The 21,332-nt window shown below is 42.8% G+C and overlaps 1 protein-coding gene across 2 annotated transcripts in view; it reads left to right on the top strand.

The window, feature by feature from the left end:
• LOC139651286 (nucleoprotein TPR-like) overlaps positions 1–21,332 on the top strand; it is a 28,303-nt gene that overhangs the window by 1,155 nt on the left and 5,816 nt on the right. For both annotated transcript variants that reach the window (XM_071528151.1, XM_071528150.1), the window contains exons 2-41: positions 465–569; positions 1,583–1,647; positions 1,788–1,875; positions 2,272–2,375; positions 2,584–2,748; positions 2,949–3,041; positions 3,301–3,381; positions 3,871–3,958; positions 4,188–4,325; positions 4,497–4,591; positions 5,235–5,432; positions 5,529–5,636; positions 6,224–6,447; positions 7,062–7,225; positions 7,639–7,763; positions 7,865–8,013; positions 8,311–8,473; positions 8,760–8,894; positions 9,716–9,856; positions 10,654–10,864; positions 10,974–11,164; positions 11,277–11,417; positions 11,538–11,654; positions 12,574–12,777; positions 13,700–13,881; positions 14,090–14,237; positions 14,336–14,473; positions 14,749–14,880; positions 15,270–15,400; positions 16,229–16,439; positions 16,586–16,735; positions 17,268–17,381; positions 17,621–17,725; positions 18,093–18,305; positions 18,456–18,494; positions 18,667–18,846; positions 19,206–19,317; positions 19,667–19,860; positions 20,692–20,762; positions 21,013–21,212. In XM_071528151.1, coding sequence (XP_071384252.1) covers positions 465–569; positions 1,583–1,647; positions 1,788–1,875; positions 2,272–2,375; positions 2,584–2,748; positions 2,949–3,041; positions 3,301–3,381; positions 3,871–3,958; positions 4,188–4,325; positions 4,497–4,591; positions 5,235–5,432; positions 5,529–5,636; positions 6,224–6,447; positions 7,062–7,225; positions 7,639–7,763; positions 7,865–8,013; positions 8,311–8,473; positions 8,760–8,894; positions 9,716–9,856; positions 10,654–10,864; positions 10,974–11,164; positions 11,277–11,417; positions 11,538–11,654; positions 12,574–12,777; positions 13,700–13,881; positions 14,090–14,237; positions 14,336–14,473; positions 14,749–14,880; positions 15,270–15,400; positions 16,229–16,439; positions 16,586–16,735; positions 17,268–17,381; positions 17,621–17,725; positions 18,093–18,305; positions 18,456–18,494; positions 18,667–18,846; positions 19,206–19,317; positions 19,667–19,860; positions 20,692–20,762; positions 21,013–21,212 — 5,613 coding nt within the window. The remainder of the gene's footprint in view (positions 1–464; positions 570–1,582; positions 1,648–1,787; positions 1,876–2,271; positions 2,376–2,583; positions 2,749–2,948; positions 3,042–3,300; positions 3,382–3,870; positions 3,959–4,187; positions 4,326–4,496; positions 4,592–5,234; positions 5,433–5,528; positions 5,637–6,223; positions 6,448–7,061; positions 7,226–7,638; positions 7,764–7,864; positions 8,014–8,310; positions 8,474–8,759; positions 8,895–9,715; positions 9,857–10,653; positions 10,865–10,973; positions 11,165–11,276; positions 11,418–11,537; positions 11,655–12,573; positions 12,778–13,699; positions 13,882–14,089; positions 14,238–14,335; positions 14,474–14,748; positions 14,881–15,269; positions 15,401–16,228; positions 16,440–16,585; positions 16,736–17,267; positions 17,382–17,620; positions 17,726–18,092; positions 18,306–18,455; positions 18,495–18,666; positions 18,847–19,205; positions 19,318–19,666; positions 19,861–20,691; positions 20,763–21,012; positions 21,213–21,332) is intronic.

The following is a 21,332-nucleotide window of genomic DNA, read 5'->3' as shown; positions in this document are numbered from 1 at the left end:
GGTGTTTCTATTGTGAGACGCAATATGTTTTCACCATATTGAAATGAATACAAAGGAAACACTGTGTATGTATTTGTTCTATTACACATGTGACTCGGTTGGGTGTCATCTTTCCCCTGAAGTAGCAGTGTTTTGTGTAACCTCACATACAGATGTGATTTTTCAGAGCCTCCCTTTGATGCCCAGCATTCCCATTCATTTATGATGGAGATTCCTACTATCCCATCCCCACAACACGGATACAAATATACAGTATTCCATGCTTTATGTTGCTGTCCTTATTACATCCCTCTATGATCTAACATACATTGGCAGACTCTGCTGTGTCTCCTCTGTTCAAAGCTGTAGTCTTTCAACAGACATGATACAAAAGTACACTTTCCAGTGTTATGTAGTGATTGTTGGCTGAATGTGCATTGTCCACTCTAACATGTATTCCTGTTGTATGTTGTGTGCCCCTACAGAGCAGCAGTACTTTGACGTTGAGAAGAGACTGGTGGAGAGTCAGGAGCAGATCCTGTCTACCACTAGAGACCTGCAGACAGTCAAAGAGGAAAATAAAAGACTTGGTCAGTATACAACTTACCTTTGGTCATGGTGAATCAGCGCTACAAAGCAAATAGTTGCCACTGTTGTACCATGTGCTTCTTAATTGAATAATTAATAATTCATTAAGTATCCATCCATCCACTGTGCTGTCTTAACATGCTTAGAGGACACACTCCAAGTCCAAATACAGGGTGTTTGCACGTGCTTTAAAGTTTGGAAAAAGTCTTAAAATATCAAATTTGATTCCTTAAAAAGCATTTAAATATTTTAAACGCTGTTATTAGAGGTGATATTTTTTCACCATGTAATGACAGGTTATTTTGTGCTGCATGTCCACTCTTAGATTAATCCAGAACAGGGTGACTAGTACAGTATGTATCTTATGGCCGGGACGAGACTTTGTCCTCTGCCTTGACACTCGCTATTCTCAAATTCACTGTATTACTTGTTGTGACTTGTCCTCAAATGCTGTATGCGGTCCACATAGAATTCTTTTAATCCTGTTCTTCCACCCTCGAACTTCATTACACGCACATTTCAGATTGTAATTGGTCCTAATTTTCCCCAAGATACGTTTTCCATGAGCAGAGACCTGTAGCTCATCGTTTTCCATCAAAGGTTTGTCTCTGTTGGCCAGTTTTGAGACTCGGATTGAATCATTTAAAATGGACCTCTCTTTTTCTTCTTTTGACCAATTAGTCATAGCAACCTATTTGACGCTATGACATTATGTGTACATGGTGAAATTTTCCTCCAACGAACCACTTCTCTCACGATCACACAAGATAAAGTAGTGAGACAAGATGGAGTCGTTGTCTTCTTCTGTCCATTTTGGAGTCCAGGAGGAAAAGAACAGTCACACAAAACTATTTAACAGATCAGTTTTTATTGTATTTCTGCACGTGAATCTTATTATTTGATCAAAATCACCTTGGCAATGAGAAAGATTGCTGTTGTGGCCAACTGACACATTCTTTTGTAGGCTTCATTGTAAACATAGTGTCTTAGTGTTTTAATACCTCTGTCTGTGCAGATGAGGAGCTGAGCACTCTGAAGGGAATAGAGGGAGAGACTTCTGAAGATAAACCACCACAACAGGTGAGCATATATACACACAAACACACACACGTCTCATGAGGATGTAGGGTTATCATGGATGTTCTGAATATCCTGGATGATATGGATATTGTCATAACTGACTAAATTTTATTTTGTTTGTTTGTGTTTTTTTGCGTCAGACCAAAGCCAAGTATGAGATTGAGGCAGAGAGGAGGGAGCTGGCTAGACTGCTGGAGAAGAGAAACCAGGAGGTGGAGAACCTTACTGGTGAGATGTTCACACTCAATACATGCACACACACACACACACACACAGCATAAGGCCCAGTGCTCAAAGGCATAAATCGGTATATATTTTGTGTTTGTATTTTATGTGTGCATATTTATGTATGTATATACACACTGTATATTAGTGATCACACCTGGATTCACCTGGTCCGTGTTTTGATGTAAAGATCCTAATTGATGTCACCTAAAAAATCCTATTCTGTCATAAAGGTGATACAAATGAAGGGGGGGAGATGAATTAAGCTCCGATTGTTTTTTTTACCACTAGTAGTTTATATACTCAGTGCTTCAGTGTTTTCCCTTTGATTTTTCTTAATATGTAGACAATCACGTGTTTGTTTTGTGTGTGTGTGTGTGTGTGTGTGTGTGTCTGCAGAGGACGTGAAGCGCCTGAATGAGAAGCTGACAGAGACCAACAAAGTCAAGATGGAGCTGCAGTTAAAACTGGATGAAATACAGTCATCTGAGGCTTCTGTACAGGTACACAATAAATACAATACAGTAACACTCACACTGTTGTCAGTTGACTATGAACGGGCACACAAAACATTTCATGGCTTGTCATTTGGAAACTGTAGACTAGCTAAACTACTTGGTGGCTATTTCTGCTGTTATTTTCAGAATTTCCATTTACAAATCACAATTTTCTAAATGTGTTATTCCTATTTTGTGCGCGTGTGCGTTGCAGCACCGGGAGAAGCGCATGGAGCAGGAAAAAGAGTTACTCCAGAAGCAGACTGAGTGGCTAAATGCCGAACTGAAGACCAAGACTGAAGAGCTGCTGAACACCAACAGAGAGAAAGGCAAGGAGATACTGGACCTGCGCTGTAGTCTGGAGAACGGCAAGGAGCAGGTAACACAGACATAGACTACAAACAGACCTAAGGACAGCAAAAGTTGAACTATTACAGCTTTCACCACAGTTCTCTCTTCGCTGTGTTGTCAGATTTTGCTGGCGTGTCTCATTGAAAGTCATCAGGATTGGCATCTTCCACCCCAAATCTAACCGCAGCCATAGTAATAACGTCTTGGTAATGTTTTTCTCTGCACCAGGTGACCAGACTGGAAAGCCAGCTAGCGTCTCTGAAGAAGACCAGCGACAGCCACCACAAGAGGGCCGAAGACCTCAACAATAAACTGAAACAGGTAACTAAACGCACGTTTTTTGGCATTGAATGTGCTCAGATCGTTTTTATGGGTGCGAGTGAAAATGATGTCGTAAAATCCTAATTGGGAGATTTCTAAATCTAACAGAGGGTGTCTGCTGGCTTGAAAAAAAATGTTTCTAGCCCTGAAAAAGGTCAACAAATTGTGTCATATAACTCTAAAACACATTCAGATATGTATGCAGATGTACTGTTCACTAGATACTCTGCTTACATATCCCCCATGTCTCTCTCTCCAGTCTAAAGATCAGCAGAGTGCTATGGAGGAGAAATATCGTAATGAACTCAACGCTCATGTCAAGTTGTCTTCGCTCTACAAGGTAAGAAAGACTTGCATTCTTTAACCCAGTTCCTCAAGTAGCCTGGTTTTGTGTTGTAAACATCACAGCTGGGTTAGAATAATCCAGGTAAGATAGTACCCTGATTATGAGGAACCTGGTTACTGTGGCTTGGGAACATTTTACTGTTTTCACTATCTGCACAAACTCAGACTCGCACAGCATTACCATGCAGCAACTGTAGTCTGGTGTTCTTGACGTCTGTGACTCATTATAGTGAAAAGTAGATCTGCCTATAGCATCAGGTTTAGGTGTCAATAAGATGGCTCTGATTATTGTTGGGATCATTTGTTCCCCCTGTGTTAGAAGTGAGCTACTATTGCTCAGCTAAAAAGGGAGGGGGGAATATTGTATTAACTGGTTTATTCATGGGAACGGGGAGACTCAATCACAGGGTATCGAAGGTTCATGTATACAGATTAACCTGAATAAGACCACAACCAGTATCTGATGTCTCTGTTCCCCCTGTAGGGGGCAGCGTCAGACTCCGAGACCAAGAACCAAGAGCTGAGCAGAGCAGTGGAGGAGCTCAGCAAGCTGGTCAAAGACACTGGGGAGGGTAAGACTCACGCTTTCATTTGCAAGTTTATTTTAGATTTTAATAATATTACTATTTACCATGCGCAGACTGTACTGTGTAAAATATGCACCAACCCATTCAGCAAATCTATCAGAGATCGGATGATTCTGTTGAAAGTTACCAGCAGTTTTATCTGACTCTAAAACCATGTATCTGGCCTTTAGTTTGATGATTATGTACATGATTGATGATGTCACTGGCCTTGCAGCCAATAAGGCACTGGAGAAGAAGGTGTCTGAAGGGGAGGAGCTAAAGGGACGATTGGAGGCGGAGCTTAGAGAGAAGCTCAAGAAGATGGAGAAGGAGCTGGAGAACGCCACGATGAAGGCTGCTGACAAACACTGCTGTGAGAAAACACACACACACACACACACACACTCACACACATACCTAGACATATTTATGTTGTGTGTGCACATAAGGGTGCGGGCTGGGTATATGTTCCTGCCTGCACGCATGTTTGTATGTGTGCATGACTGTATGCAGACTTTAACTAAATGTGTATGTTCTCGTCTAGGTGCGCCTTCTCTGACTGAGGAGCAGTTAGACGCCATGTGTCCCTCAGCAGCTGCCATAGCGCAGATTGTCAGGCCTGGTATGAAGTTCTTTGAGGTGAGTTTGCTTGGACATGGACACTAGCTGTCTGAAAATGCTTTAAATTATCTCAAATTAAAGGCCTTAAAAAGTATTAAGTTTCTTATATACAGTTATTTTACCATGTTAATGCTGGCTTATTATCATTGGAGTTTCATCGTAATGCAACTATAACATTAGGCAGTGGTATTGACAGATTCTTGACATTCTGTGATATCTAGTCAAACCAGAGTTGGAAAGTAAGGCAAAAAACCGAAATGCCATGAATTGTGTAGTTTCACCAAAAGATGTGACTGGGACCAGCATCACATCTGCTTTAAGAAACACAGTGGGACATAATTCTTCTTAAATACTTCTTATTGTTCCCGTTCATAGTTTCAGAATATGTATAAGAAAATAAGCCGCTTTCCCAGCATTGAGTTTCTATATTTTGGTGTTAAAGTGGTCTTAAATCCAATTCCAGGTGGCATAAAAGGGTATTGAAAAGTCTTAAATTTGTCTTTCTGCAACAGATGCCCTATATAATGAAGGACAGGGAACTGTCATGTGTACCTGCTGAACACACTGTCATTTAGAGTTTTGTTTTATCACCACGCAGCTGTCATAGTGTAGTAATTGTAATAGCAGGTGTTAACGCCTCATCCTCTGTCTCTGCGTCCAGCTGTACAACGACTATGCCGAGTGTCAGACCAAGCTGCAGCTGGAGAGGCAGGAGACCAACAGAGTCAGCAGGGTGCTGGATGAGATTGTCCAGGAGGTCGAGTCCAAAGCCCCCGTCCTCAAACGCCAGAGAGAGGAGTACGAGGGCATGCAGAGGTCCATGACCTCCCTGTGCAATAAACTGGAGCAGGCCCGAATGGTGCGGCATGTGTTCATGTGTCTCAGAATGTCAATTGGATTTTAGTCTTTTGCTGTTTATGTGGAAATTGCATGTTGTTCACTACTTTGTCATTAGGAGATCCACAGTCTGCAGAAAGAGAGAGAGGAGGCCAAGCAGTGCTGCTCTGCCCTGGAGAGAGACAAACTGAGGACAGAGAGACAGCTAGAGGACACATCTACCCAGGTACACACACACACACATAGACTCTACAGGAAATCTAGATGCGGTTGTTTCCAAAACATGGCAAAAATATTGGAGAATTATTTTCTCAAGATCCAAATCTACTATCTATCTATCTTCTACTGTTATTGTGCTGTGTGATCACAATGTCCAATGTGTGTTTTCTGTTATGTCCAAGTTAGTATTCTACATGTTTGGTTGCACGATGGCCACACTGGCTGGGTTTACATTGAGCCTAATATTCAATTAATAATAAGAACAACCGCTCAATCAGAATAAAAAGGCATCTCAAATGGAATGGACCCGCCGATTCCCAATGACAAACAAAATTGTTTGGTCTTTTTACGCCTGTTCGTCTGCTTGAGGAAGAGACGTCATCAAGTTTCTGGGAAAGTCTATGCTTTGGTGCATGTAAAAGCACACATCAGATCACTTCATTTAGTGTTCAGGTAAACCATTCATTTGAAAGGAATTGGGAATGATATAATATTCTGCATGTATAAGTAGCTAATGGATGAAAGATGAAGTCCCTGTAAAGTAGCGCTGTGCAGTGTGCTATCATTCCTTCATTTTGTCCTCTCCTTGTCCAGGTCTGTGCTCTTCTGGTGGAACTGGAGGAGGCCAGGGGACGCCATGTGACCAAGGAGGACGGCAGCTCTGCCGACATCACCAGCTCCTCTGAGGTCATGAGCCCGCGCCAGCTGGCCTTCCGCAGCGTGGAGGAGCTTCAGAGGCAGAACCAAAGCCTGCTGGGAAGGCTGAGGGAAATGGAGGAGGAGAGGGAGAGACAGCAGACACAAGTTATATCAACACGGTAATGGAGTGCTACTATTAGTTCTGCTAGTTCTACTACAACAACTAGTGCTGCTAGTTCAACCACTACCACTGCTAGTTCTACTAGTGCTATTACTACTAGTTCTAATACCACTCCTACCTATACTGCTAATACTAACATTATTACTACTGCTACGATTACTACTACTGCTATTAGTTTTGCTACTGCTACTTACACCTATACTACTGCTACCATTACTGCCACTACTTCTACCATTCATATGTGACAGTTATCAAAGACAACAGTATAACATATTTTGCCTATTTTTTTCAAGGTCAAGATAATTTGCCATTTGTAGGTGTCAAAAATATAATAAACAGAATTTGTAACTATGCTGAGCTCATACTAGAGGGGGATAAATGTCAGATATCAGCCAGTCAATGATGTCTAAAAATCTGGGGGAAACACTGAAGACCTTTATGTTTTTAGCATGAAAATGGACAAATTTATAGAACCCCGCTATGCATATGTATTTGTATTTATATGTGTTTGCCTGCCTGCTTTGTGTCAGAGGTGGAGCAGAGCGCTGATCAGCAGTGGAGTTGTATTAAATCTATTTTAACCACTAGCTCCATCTCTCTGGATCTTTCCAGTGTATCGGAGCTGGAGGCGAGCGTGGAGCAGCTGCAGAAGGAAGTGGAGCAGCTGAGGGAGCAGAGGAACCAGCAGAAACAGCTGGCCGACTCCAGCGCCAGACAGAGAGACATGTATAAGATACTGCTGTCACAGAGCACTGGCTTCAACCTGCCTCCTCAAGGTATATATAAACACACAACAAAACCTTACTAGCTTCTGTACAACTCTAAACCTGCAAATATTAGCTTATTTATTCCATGTCAGACAGGATTGTGAACTGTGAGCTTCCTTTTGGTAGATGAGATGTGTTTTAACAGTATACATTCCAAAAAAACCCACATTTTTCATCAGCTGTCGAGATGAATAATCCAAAACAGAGTAGAGACCCCCTGAAAACGCCCTGAAAACATGGGTCTCAGTCCTCTTCCAGGTGGTCTGAGGTGCGGTTGGTGGTTGGCGGTTGTCCAAACAAACCAAACCAAAGAAGTAAACGCTCTAGGGTTCGGATGAATCGAACCAAACGGGCTAGGCCTGAACGCAGCCCAATGTACCGATCCATACAGGATGAGGTAAAGTTTCCATGTGTGTCTCCAGGTCCGGAGTCTTCCTCCCAGCCTCCTCAGCCTCGGGCCTCAGTCCCAGCTACTCGCTCTACTCCACAAAGAGCTGCTGCTGCCGAGTCAGCCCAGACTGCACAGTCTAAAGCCGCACTGAAACAGGTACACACACACACACACACTTATCAGAATTGTTATCTTCCTATGAACTTGGACAAATTAAATTCAATAACTGTTCTTTGTGTGTGTGTGCATCCATCCAGCTCAACGATGCCTTCTCTCTGTATAAGAAGGAGAAGGCAGAGAATGACAGAATGATGAATGAAACCAACGACAGGCTGCAGAAGCAGCTGACAGAGCTGCGCTCCAGCAAGGCCAAGCTGGCCTCACAAGTAGAGTTTAACAACAGGAGGTATGTTAAAAATGTTAAAAGTGGCATTGGGCTAGTTCCTCATTTCCTTGATTTTGGTGACATATTTGTACTGTTGTTGTAGAGCATAATGCATCTAGTTGGAATAACTAACTACCTCACTAAGCTTGGCTGAGGTCAGAAGCACCAAAGGGCTCAACAGCAGTTTGAGAACATGCAGGTTTGACCTAATCCCCTCACATTCCAGTTCTTCAGATAATCATTATTTTCTGTGTGTGTTTTCTCTCCTTTCCTTTCTGTTCGTCTGCCCCCCCCCTCCGTGTCTCTCTTGTATGTCAGGTATGAGATGCTCCAGGAAACGGCATCGGCCCACCGCAGAGAGATCTCCGCCCTACAGGACAGGAACCGCAAAATGGCCGCCACCGCCCAGCGGCACGAGCACATCATCCACACCATGAGCCAGGACCTGCGGCAGGCTAACGAAAAGCTGGCACTGGAAGAGGTATGGAAGGGGGGGGATGCAGGGAGCGAGAGATGTATAGAAAGATGGATGGAGAGATGAGCGCATATCCTTCAATCCTCCTTTAATTTTACTGTAAAAACAAAATATCTAATACTTTGAAGGTTGCATGGCAATTTTTTGAGTAAAACTGCAATAATTACCAAAAAACTCGAAACTGCAAAATCCTGGAGGTACTGATTTATCCCTTCTCACTGTTTCCTCCTTGCTTTCTTTCCTGTCCGCCCCTCTATCCTCTCTATCCATCCTATATCCTCTCCGTCTGTAGGTGCGAGTAGAGAACTTGACCAAAGAGAGAGACATGTTGAAGCAGGCAGAGAGTCGCCTCAATCGGGAGAAGGAAGCCATGATGGCTGAGCAACGTAACCAGAACCTGCTGCTCACCAACCTCAAGACCATACAGGTATTTTACCGCCAATATTTTTGTCTTTTAAAATGAAATATCTCAGGTTTTTTTCCATTTGACGCAATAAATAGAATGTACTGGAACAACTGGATGTCTGTAACTTAACATATTGCACCCTCAGTCTCGATGAGTTGATGTCGAAAACCAACAAGACCTTGGGAAGCGAGAGTCCTGTTTAGTAATGAGGACATTCATTTACTAAATAATTAAGGCTAGACGGATATATCAGACCAGTATCGGTGTTGGGGATTTGGATTTAAGTTTCTTGACTATCTTAATCATGAAAAAGCATGAACTGTGCATTTTTGAGGCACAATGCTTATCAATTTCTTCTGAAATTAATTAAGAAAAAGGGCAAATAGAAATGTAAAAGGTCTTTCTGGTCTATTTCTTCCTTTGCGCTTGTGTTGAACACGGACCTGGAGACCTGATACAGTTTGTTTTGATCAATCCGACACTGGTTGTCTATGGGAAGACATTAACCTGAATAGATTCAAATGAGACATTTTGATCGGATTCCACACAAGTATGCATGAATATGTTTGTGTTGTTATTACTAGCCTGGGTTTCAATCGACAGATTTAGTGTCCCATGGTGTAAATTCTGCTTCAGAGGCTTTTCCACCCTGACAGTGATCAAATTCAGGGAGAAACATTGAATGCTTGGCTTTAAAAAAAATCGGTCAAACCATATAAATAATGTCCAGATTACTTTATTTACTGCAGTTAAGTAACATGAATTTCTTGTGTGTTGCCTTATTGTGTACATGATGAGTCGCCCCATTGATGAGCGTCCCATTCTCTCTCTCACCCGTCTAGTTGACTATGGAGCGTACAGAGACAGAGATTCGCCAGCGAATGAACAGCCAGCTAGAGCGTCTGGAGGCGGAGTTGGTTGCCATGAAGACCAAGCTGGACCAGGAAGTAGAGCAGAGACACGCCCTGGGACGCAGTATGGACGTATGTATATATCTTTAATACACATGTGTTCATACACACACTAAACATGAACACATGCTCTGGGATACAGTATCAATGGATATAAGAACATATGGGTTCACTCACAATGTGCATCTAAAAGTAGGAGTATTTGTTGTGTTCTTTTATCTTTCTATTTTACTTGATTTGATTCTTTTAATGCAATGCATTTTGCTTGTTCTTTTATATATATTTTATCTTTTTATCTGTCTTTTATCTGCCTTCTATTGATGTAAAGCACTTTGAGCTGCATGTTGTGTATGAAAGGTGCTATACAAATAAAGGTTAATATAAGGTTAGAGTGATATAGGGGCCAATATTGGCCTTTTATTACAAATCTTATGTCAGCCAGTGAATGTTGTTCATCTCCAATATGTTTGTTTTTAGTCAGTGGTCACAGCTTCCTCTACTGCCATTTATCAGCAGCTATTATGTCTGTCATAGTGAGCATTTCATCAATTAGGGATGCCAAATGGCTCAAATGAACCAACCTAACTTGCAAACCTTAAATCACTTTCTCTCAGATTCAGTTACTATATCATATTTCATGTTATAATTTTATTAGTTTATTCAGTCTTACTCAGACACCTCTGTTCCCCTCCTTTATCCGTCCCTCCATTCATCCCTCTCTCCTCTCTCGCCTCATTACTTCAAAGTTAAGAAACAACTGGACAATCAGAGTCCTTTAACAACAATCAGATAATGATTCAGCAATCTAATTTTGTTACTCCTTCATCCCTCTCTCCATCACCCCCCCCCCCTCCCTCCCTCCTTTTCAGGCCCAGTTACTAGAAGCTAAGAAACAGTTGGAGACCCAGAACACTTTACAGCAGAAGACCCGGGAGTTGTTGCGCGGTTCTGAACAGCAGGTGGCGACGCTGAAAAGCCAGCTAAGCTCCGCCTCCTCTGAGGCCGCCGCCTCCACAGTCACCCCCAGCAACACCGCCACCCCGGCAACCAGGGCCTCGGGTCTCAGAGCGCCACTCAGAGGTAAGCGGCGGTACTGCAGAATGTGGCAGAATACTACTACTAGTGCTACTACTAATAAATAAGATAATCTCTCATTCAAACCTCTGCTTGTGTCTCTGAATGTTCTCAGCTCCGGCACAGTCGGCCTCCCAGCAGTCCGCCCAATCAGATCGGGAGCTTGTGGAGGTGAAAGGTCGTCTGCGCGCCACCGAGGAACAGAGCGGCGAACTAGCAGAGCAGCTAAAGAGCGCTAACGCCACCGTAGAGCAGTACAAAGGCGTGGTGCTCACTCTGGAAGACAGTCTGAAGAAAGAGAAACAGGTAATAGCTCTCTGTCCTCTCATTTCTTTTTCACGTCTTCTGCTCTTTTCTCTCTCTCTCACACACACACACACACAATCTAACCCCCCCCCCGTTCGGTGTCGTCCTTCAGTCGCGCTCCCCTCTGGAGGCCCGGCTGAAGCAGGCGGAGGAGGTGCAAAAGCAGCTGGAGAGGAGGATTGTGGAGGTGGAGAAGGAGAAGCAGCAGCAGCAGGAAGAGAGGCGGAAGGCTGTGGACGCCGTCGAGAAACAAGTAGGGCTGTTAACACACACATACACACACGAAAGACTACACTTGGGAACACCTCTGCTGTTACTTCCATGTATGTTTTCATGCACGTCGGTAGTTACTTGCCTTCCTTCTCTTGTCTAGGTGTGCGAGCTGAAGCGCACTCTGAAGGACAGCCAAGCGGAACAGCAGGAGGCGCTAGAGAGAGCCGCTGCTGCTGTTACACAGGAGCAGAAGGCCACACAGGACAGCCTGCTGCAGGTTTAGTAACACACACACACACACACACACACACACATTTTGTCTCAAACTGTCAGTGCCCTGCAAAAACCTTCAATTTCCAACACATTTCCAAAACATCAACTTTCCAGGAAGTTTTTGCCAAACTAGTTGATTTCCCCACTGAAGCCCTTATATTTCTAGTTACTGTCAGAACAATGTACTGGTTTGCAGATACATGAGGCCAATATTGGCCCTTTGTTAAAAATAGAATATCCACCTCTGATGTGATGGATATGATGCAGTTTGATTGATGACATATTCTAGAATTGATCAATACTACACTGGTTGTCTATGGGAAGTGCTTAACCTGAATTGACTCTAATGCAATATTTTGATCAGAGTCCATTTTATAAAAACGCAAAATTGGAGATAGGAGATTTCTGCAAGGCTCTGAGTAAGCATTATTTTGGCTGCATTTTTATTGATGTTTCATTTAGCAAGCTCAGTATCTTTGTGCTAACAGTGAACTATCTTACTACTTGCTATGAGCCAAGGATACTAGCATTGGCTAACTTAATACTGCAACATTAGCTGACTATTATACTCACTTCTGATTAGCACTGATGTGTGTTTTTTGATGCAAACACAGCTCGTAACAAATGGATTACCTCTTCAACATACATCAAGTCCTTCATTGGGCTACTTTTATAACACTGCCTCTCTATGCTAGTGTTACGATTCCAGATTTTTATCTTCAGTACCAGTGCTAAGTTTTAACATCTAAAAACTCAATAGTACAACAAGAAAAACCATCAAGCAATGCCACAGACCAACAGCCACTGAGATGCTTTGCTAAGTTACCTGTGTTACCACATTGACTTGGACAGCTTTATAGCAAGATTTGTACAGGAGTTTTGATGTCTGTTGATATATATATACACTTCCTCTCTCCTCCCAGACTAAGCTGGCTGGAGAGGCGCAGGCCAAGTATGAGCGGGAGCTAATGCTCCATGCCGCCGACGTGGAGGCCCTGCAGGAGCTGAAGAAACAGGGACAACAAGGAGCGGAGCGGAGGAGGGAGCTGGAGGAGCAACTCAACAAGACCTCCTCCCTCCTGCAGGAGAAAACGGCCGCCTGGAACGCACTGGAGAGACAGCTGAAGGTACGAGGAGAGAGGAGATGGTAGCCTAGAGAGAGGAGAAAGAGCTGAGAAGAGAGAGAACCCGGAGAAATGATTGATGGTAGGAAGAGAGAGGGATCAGAAGGCAAAGGAGGAAAAGTGAGCAAGAGGGAATCCAGGGAGGAATGGAGGAGGCAGAAGGGAACTGAAGGTTAGATGTATATATGGGGTTGAAATCAAATCAAATATCAGCCAATCAGTGTTGTCCGCCTCTGATATGATGGATATATGATGCAGTTGGTTTGAATATATATTTATTGTAGAATTGATCAATTCTACACCAATGTCAATGGGAAGCCCTTAACCTGAATTCATTCCAATATGGCACTTTGATAAGATGCCACACAATTATGCATAATTATGTTATTATCTTATTATTATTCTGGGTTTCCATGGAGAGTTTTAGTGTCCCATGATGATCTAAATGCTGTTACAGAGGCTTTTCCACCCTGACAAGAATAAACATCTGGTGGACACACTGAATCCTTGTAGTTTTAATGAATGTTTTTGGCACAAAAATGGCAAAATTCATAGTGAATATTGTCACAAAATATCAACTTTCAGCTCCAGTCCAACAATTTAAGTGTCGGTATCAGCCTTCAAAAATCCATATTGGTTGAACCCTAGTGGATGGATTACATGGAGTATATTTTACAGCATTGCCTACATTTTAGTTTTGTTGTACTAAATTTTGGAGTTCTACCACATAAAAGTATATTTTGAGCCCTGCATGCATTCTCTCATTGAGACAATTTCTAGTGAATTAAATCATAGTGAAATTGAACTTCTCTTCATTTTGCTGAGGACCCCCCGGGTGTCCCTGCAGAACCACTGCTCCGTGTAAGCTTTGTTTTCCGGCCGGCCGTAACTGCAACTTCACTCTGACTCTCCCGCCCTCTCGCAGGAAGACCTGTCCAATCACAGTCGTCGCTCTGAGGAGCTGGGGAAGCAGAATCGCCTCCTGCACCAACAGATGGATGAAATGGCCACCAGGAGTCGTCAACAACAACAGCAGCAGCAGCAGCACCTCAACCTGTCCTTCAGTGAGGAAGGAAAGACCACCGAGCAGATACTAGAAATACTCAGGTAATACTGCAACACTAAGGATGACTGTGTTACTGCACTTGTGAGGAGTGGCTTGCGTTCTGGACATAAGAAATGCAGACTCTTTGGTAAAGAGAGGCCACAACGACCCTCTGTCTCTACAGTGATCATTAACATTCTAAACTTCCATCTAATCAACTTCATTCTAATTTGACAACCTTGATCTATGTTTTTTTGTTTTTTTTTGTAGGTTTGTTCGGCGCGAGAAGGAGATTGCCATGGCTCAGTGCGAGGCGTCCGAAGGAGAAGCTCTTCGCTACAAACAGAGAGTCGAACACCAAGACCGAGAGCTGAAGGAGCTCCAGGACGCTCTGAACACTGAGCGGGAGAAGATGCAGGTAGGCGATGGAGCGATGGATGGATGGGCGAAAAGACGAAAAGAAGATCGTTGATCGTTAATTGACGTCTGTCCGCTTGACCTCCCTCCCTCTATCAGGCCACAGCGAAGACTCTGTCCCAGCAGGAGGAGCAGTTGAAGAGGATGGAGAATATCAACGTTCTCCAGGAAGCCCAGAGGATGCTGAAAATGGAGAGAGATAGGCTGGAGCAGGAGCTACAGCAGGCTCAGGCTAAAGTAAGACCCAGAACTACATGCCATGGTTGCTGTGGCTAGTTTTTGCTCTTTGCTCATATTTGTGTAGCTGCTACCAAAGAACCATTCCAAGCACTTTGTGATTTAGGCTGGCAAGGCGAGTGTGTTTTTACAGTAGTGTGAACAGAACAGAGCAGACCTATACTCATCTACACCACTACTACTACTACTACTACTACAAAGTGGAAATGCAGCTATCCTTAAGCTCGTATAAAGCTCACAGCTTCTCCCCCTTTCTGTCCGTGTCTGTCTCTCAGGTGAGTAAGCTCCAGTCGGACATCAGCCCGCTGCAGCATTCTTTGTCCCAGCTGTCGGAGAGAAACGGTTCCCTGCAGGCTGATAACAGGATCCTGGAGGACGACCTCAAACGGTGGAAGGCCAGGGCACAGGTAACTAGGAGTGTGTGTGTGTGTGTGTGTGTAATTTTAACTATTTCTGTATTGTGTATTTGTGTTTTTGTAAATATTTCTGGTTCGTTTCTTTGTCTCGGTTAGTTCTGCTGCTGTTATTTTGTAGACTCTGCATACATGCTTTTTCATATATTTTCATACTTTTCATTCATATAGTTCTACTTAATACATTATTGTGCTGTAATTGTCAGTTTTGTTATGTTTAATACCCCTCATTTGCGCCATTTTTTTTCTTTCCTGTATCCTTTTACAATTTTGCCGCCACTACAACGACCCAGTTTCCCCACAGCCATCATTAAAGTTTGACCCTTTTGGTGTGTGTGTGTGTGTGTGTGTGTCTGTGTGTGTGTGTGTGTCCATCCCTACAGCAACTGGTGAGCCAGCAGAAGGACAGCGACGTCGAGGAGAGACAGAAACTGGCCAGCGAGAGAGAAGCTCAGCAGAGACGCATCGCACAGCTGGCCGAAGAGACCGCCAAGCTAAAGACTGAACTGGCCAGGTAGAATACACACACACACACAAAGATACACACACACACACACACCATGCATACACACACTTTCTGCTCTCTAGGATCAGTTTCTGTTGTAAATCTGCCCAGCCTTAGTTCCAATCTGTAAGGGACTGACCCCAGAAATAGACTTGAGAAATAAAATAACTAGGAATACACCCCTTTTTTTGGGTCTGATTTTTTTTTTTTTTTATAACGGATTGTATCACCAATCAGTTCAGTGATTGAACTGATGCATTTTAGCCTGACTCACTAATAACAGCACATCATGTAAAAGTGCACAGTAAGCACAAACAGTAAAAAAAAATCTATCTAGCACTGTGTTTAAACTGTTTGTTCTTATGGCTGCATGACATTGCTGCTTAACCATGTGGAAATGAATCATAATTTTCATCCAAAGAGAGTTATTAAAAAGTCTGCAGGATAGGCTGTGCTTTCTTTTTCAATACATTAAACTGTATCTAATAACACAGCATCAGAAATAAATACATGCCAGCTGTCAGTGTTTTTTAACAGTTTAAAATAGTGAAGGAAAAACCAATAATCAAACTGTTCAGAAAGCAGTGAAATGAAATGACCGAGGCTGTATGAAATTGAAAACTTGCTTGTTCTTTATTTAAAAAATAAAGATTGTATTCAGTAACTGTCAAATGGCACATGAGCATAAATAGTGAATGTAGGCCTATAATGTGATTGCACAGTTCAAACAATCAATTTAGAACGTCTGTCGGCCGATTATGATCAGCGGGTTATCGATCGGTGCGTTCATAAAAATAACGTTTAAACTGATAGTAGTTATTACCATGTGTTGAACAGATCCAGTGCCAGCAGTAACTCGGCCCAGTCTCAGCTGCAAGCCCTCAGAGACTCCGTGGCCCGGCTCACTTCAGAGAGAGACACGCAGAAGAAAGACCTGGAGACGAAAGCCAACGACCTCCTGGAGAAGAACAAGACCATCACCCAGGTCAAGAAGATCGGACGGCGCTACAAGACCCAGTACGAGGAGCTCAAAGCCCAGCATGACAAGGTGGGACCGCGGCTGACTGTTTTCTTTCCAGCTGATTAGTTAGATAGTTGTGCGTCTACAGGCCAGTGTGGCAGGGGACCCTTATTGCTTTATCCAATAACACAATTTTTATGATTGTGTGTTGTGTGTATGTTTGTCTGTTCCAGCTGGTTGCGGACACAGCAGCCAAATCCGGAAGCGAGGCGGGGCCGAGCAGGGAGGTGCAGCAGGAGCTCACTCAGGCCCAGGAGGAGCTCAGCAAGGCCAGAGAGGAGCTGAACCGGTTTAAGGAGGAAGTGCAGAAAAAACAGGAGGAGGTGAGCAGCTACTTTTTTTTAAGCTTTCATTAACCCAGCATAGGATTATGGAGCACTTTTGCTCTTTTTTTTTTTTTTGTTGTTGTTGATTTACATGTATACAGTTCTACACATTCACAGCCTGGAGCTGCCGAGTACAAGCCTCCTGCTTTTCTTGATGATTGTGTTTTTATTACGATTGTTACATTGCATTTCCAAAAATTTGCTTTTCAGAAGTAGCCATCTGTACTTGTTCTTTTCTTTTACAATGGGTTTTTCATGAGTCTTATAGCCTCTTGGGTCAGGAACCTTATTCATCTGAAAAAAAAATCATGTAAACCAACACAAGTCAAATCATAAAAAATATTTGATATGAGTTAATATGATTTCACTTGACTTGTTTTATGCCGCTACTGTGTTATTAGGTTGGCCCATATTGTCCAAGGCAAATTTCCTTCCAAGTTTAAATAAAGTTTTGTGTTGGGCTTGGCACTCTTAAGCCCTATTTAGCCCCACTGTAGGAAAGTGTCTATTGATTCATTTATTCCACCAGGCCCAGAAATCCCAGCAGGAGTTGGAGGAGGCCCGAAAGGAAAACCAGCAGGCTAAGGAACAAGTCAAGGAGGTCCAAAACCAGCTAGCTCAGAACCAGAACCAGCTAACACAGGTACTCCTGAGTACCTACCAGCAAGTCTATCTGTAGTCTGGCCAGGACAACTCAGGCTAATACAATAATTATATGTGGAATAATTATATGGGAATAGGGGGCTCTAGACTCTTTAACAGTACATAGTGAATTTAGATAGCTATCCATTTAGAAAACCTTATGTGAGGAAAAGACTTCAGAAATCAAAGAATCACTGGTTCTGTCATGTCAGCTGTTTTAACCGTGTGTTGGTTCTGTAGATCCAGTCCCAGTTGACCCAGACCCAGACTCAACTCCAGCAGAATCAGAACCAGCTGACCCAGAGTCAGAAAGAGCTCCAACAAGCCAAGACCCACACCCAACAGGTATTAAATACTAAAGATTTTCACAAGTCATTTTGTGACCACAGCTCTTAAAATAGATTTTTCATTTGTGGTCGACATTGCAATGTAGCATTCACCAAGTTCTTGTGTGTTCAGTGTGAAAAAACTGAGCAGGAGCAACCAAAGCCTACAGAAATCTTCAATCATGGCATCTTGACGGTTTCACATGAGTTTTAATGTATAGACACTTTCAAGTTGTTGTACCATCAAGTCGTTTTGTCACTTATCCCCATATGATATGAATGCAGCATTAATCCCTGAGGCTCCAACCAAAAGAAATTCACCCAGTCCCCGTTAGAGCCTGCAGGTCCACATTAACCCGCCTAATCTGCTTCATTCTCATGTGCAGCTGCAGAACCAGTTAAAATCGTCCCAGTCTCAAGCTCAGGCCCGTCAGAACCAAATTCAGCAGATCCAAAGGGAGCTCCAGCAGGCTAAAGAAGCCCTTCAGCAGAACCAAGCCAATCAGAAAGAGCTACAGCAGACCCAACTAACCAATCAACAGAGCCACAACCAAGAAGTCAACACTCTGAAGACCTCTCTCAGCCAATCAGAGAGCAAGGTGAGGTGGCTTTTTTCTATATACAGTATATTTATATATATTTATCTGCTGCTGTTGCTGTGATTTCTGATGTTTAAACCTGAGGTTTATGTGCTATAATAAAACTAATAAATAACTAATTAATCTCTATTTATCCTTCCCTCCTAACAGGTGACTGAGTTGCAAGGCCAGCTGGACAGCCTGCAGAAGGTAGGGAAACTATACTAAATTATTTTACCTTTTAGGATTTATTTCTTCCTTTCAATCCCTCTGTCTCCATTTCCCCTCATTCTGCTCTTATTATTCCACCCTTTCCATGTTTTCATATTTTCTCCCTCCTCCTTTCTTTTATTCCCTCCTTCATCTTCCCTCCTCTGTCAAGACGGTCGGTGAGCGTGAAGCAGAGGTCAGGCGTCTGCAGGAGCAGCTCACTGAAGCTAACCAGGCTAACGAAGCTAGCCAGGCCACCCAGAGTTCCCAGTCTCTCCAGGCTGGTGATGCTAACGCTGCTAGTGATGCAAACCAGGCACTACAGGAGGAGCTGGCTAAACTCAGACAGGAGGTACTTCAAATGTGGATTTATTACTATTCTTGTCTTAAACTTAAGTCTTGTCATCTCAAAATTGAATAGACTTTTATAGACTGTTCACTGGTTCATATTTCCCCATTGACGTCCATTCATTTTTGCTAAGCAACAATAAGTTACCAGTGGTTCAGCTTTTACCCTCTGCCATGAATCATTGTCTACATGTGGAAACAATGTATGCTCTCCTCTAGGTGTTTAAGCAGAATCTCTTTCTTCACAATTAAAGGGTGCGGTGAAGAAATATTGAACTAAAATTCAGTTTGTGGAATTGCTCAACATAACTGTTAAATGAAATGAAAGGGGTTAAAATGAGTTGTAATGTTGTTGTTCTGTAGGTGTCGGAGCGCAGCAGCAGAGAGGAGCAGCTCAAGCAGCAGATGGCTGACAAAGAAGAAAAGACCAAGAAGGCCTTCCTGGGAGCCAAGACCAAAATCAACCAACTAAACAGTAAGTTACACTCATGCACACACACACACAGAGCCAAGACTATCCAATTAAACAGTTGGAGATGTCCTGCTATAGTTAAATTCATAGTTGGATACCTTAACAGACTGTTAACAGTTGTCATTTTAAATAGTTGTTAAATTCTCCTTTCTGGCTTATGGAAAGCTTACCAAACTTGAACTCTGTAATGGATGGAATTTAAAATGCATAGTACAATACTTGATTCAAAGCATACTTAAGTAAGAGTAAAATGACTGACTCCAAAATACACTAAAACAAGTATACAAATAAGCACCAAAGTTACAGTAAGGGGGGTTAAGTGTAATTTGTTACTTGCACCCTTTACCTCCAGGTGCCAAGGAGAAGTTCTGTCATGAGATTGAGGAGCTGAAGCAGAATAAGGAGGAGCAGGAGGTGAGAATGAGCGCCCTCAAGTCTCAGTATGAAGCACGACTCCTTCGACTGGACAGAGAACTGAGGGAGCTGAGAGAGACGCAAACGCACTCTGACCCCAGGGAGGAAAGCCAGGACCAGAGCGTTTCAAAGGTATGGGCATGGACATTAAGGTTCGGCTGATAGGTTGTTTTTTTTTAAGGCTGATGATGAGATTTTTTTGTATTGTAGCTGCTGATAGCAAATATTTTGTGCTGATCTTTCAATGTGACCATTTTCATGACATGCGATATTCAATACTATAGAAAATAGAATATTGGCCCAAGCCTAATATCACCAAAGTTTCACAGTCTGATCATATTTGACAATATTTATTTTTTCCACCACAAATGACACCTGAAATGCACCAATGCAGGATATCAACCAATGATTTTGCAGAAGTTTCTTCTCCTTTTTACTTTCAAAGAGTTACAAATGTTTTTAACAGTGTATGCCAGTAAATATTCTGTTTAACTTAGCCTTAGTGCTGCCATTAATACATTTTGGTTTATTGTCTTGGATATCTTGTGGGAATTACACACACTACTCTTTAGTTAAAGTTTGCTACCAATTAAAACAGCTCCAGTGTACCTACTGTAAAGATTAACAATAACCCTCCAATTTTCAGGTTTAAGGGTTTTAAAATGTGCAACAATACTCTGTCTTTTCTCTAAATATATCATTGCTATATTAATTATATTGCATTCTGTAGCCCTTGTGAGTCGCTGTCTATCAAGAAATTGTAGTATTTCCCTTGCCTGCTGAATTTGATTAAACTTGCATCACTAGAAGGATTCTTTTGTGGGGAATCTAACCCAGAAACTCTGAGCAAGAAATCGGACCAAACGAAATATCAAGATCATATCAACATCTAAATTGACAATTTCATAGTGATGAGAAATGTAATAAAATCTAAACCGTGTCTGTGTGTGTCTCTGTTTGTAGGTTGGTGATCAGCCGAGGTCAGCAGACCAGAGACAGATATCTCTGAAGAATCCTGCCCAAGACAGAGGAAGGTAATACACACACACACACACACACACACACACACACACACACAGATCCCATTGAAGTCCCATTGAAGTCCCATTGAAATGAAGGAAGGAATGTACTGGAATACTACACTGCACCAATACAATTATGGTTTGACAGCATTCCTCATTGAAACCAATCGGTGAAAAGTGTCTGCTGAAGACAACAGACTAAAAGTAAAAACAATCCCAGTGTCACAGGACTAATTTTATTCCTTAACCGTTTCCCTGTCAGCTCCAGTCTGTCCGACCCTCCCACCGCCAACATCCGCCCCACCACGAGCACGCCGTCTCCCAGCAACAAGCCGAGCCCCTCCCCCGGTAACAAGGCCACGCCCCGCGCCAGCATCCGGCCCATGGTCACGCCGGCGACCGTCTCCATGCCGACGCCCACCGCCACCGTCATGCCGACCACGCAGGCTGACAGCCAAGAGGGTAAGAGAGAGAAAAAAAAAATCCCATATTTGTCAAACCCTAGAGCTATACGTGTGTTTCTACCAATGGAGAAGTCTGTTAATAACATATATATGATGTGTCAGTGTGTAATATAGTGTT

This window comes from Centroberyx affinis, unplaced genomic scaffold, assembly GCF_046629955.1.
Source record: "Centroberyx affinis isolate AG114_WGS23_722 - 3 ecotype Tasmania unplaced genomic scaffold, CSIRO-AGI_Caff_v1 ptg001624l_1, whole genome shotgun sequence".
NCBI classification, from domain to species: domain Eukaryota; kingdom Metazoa; phylum Chordata; class Actinopteri; order Beryciformes; family Berycidae; genus Centroberyx; species Centroberyx affinis.
Note: the sequence above shows the minus strand (reverse complement) of the source record. Positions and strands in the feature narration are given on the sequence as shown.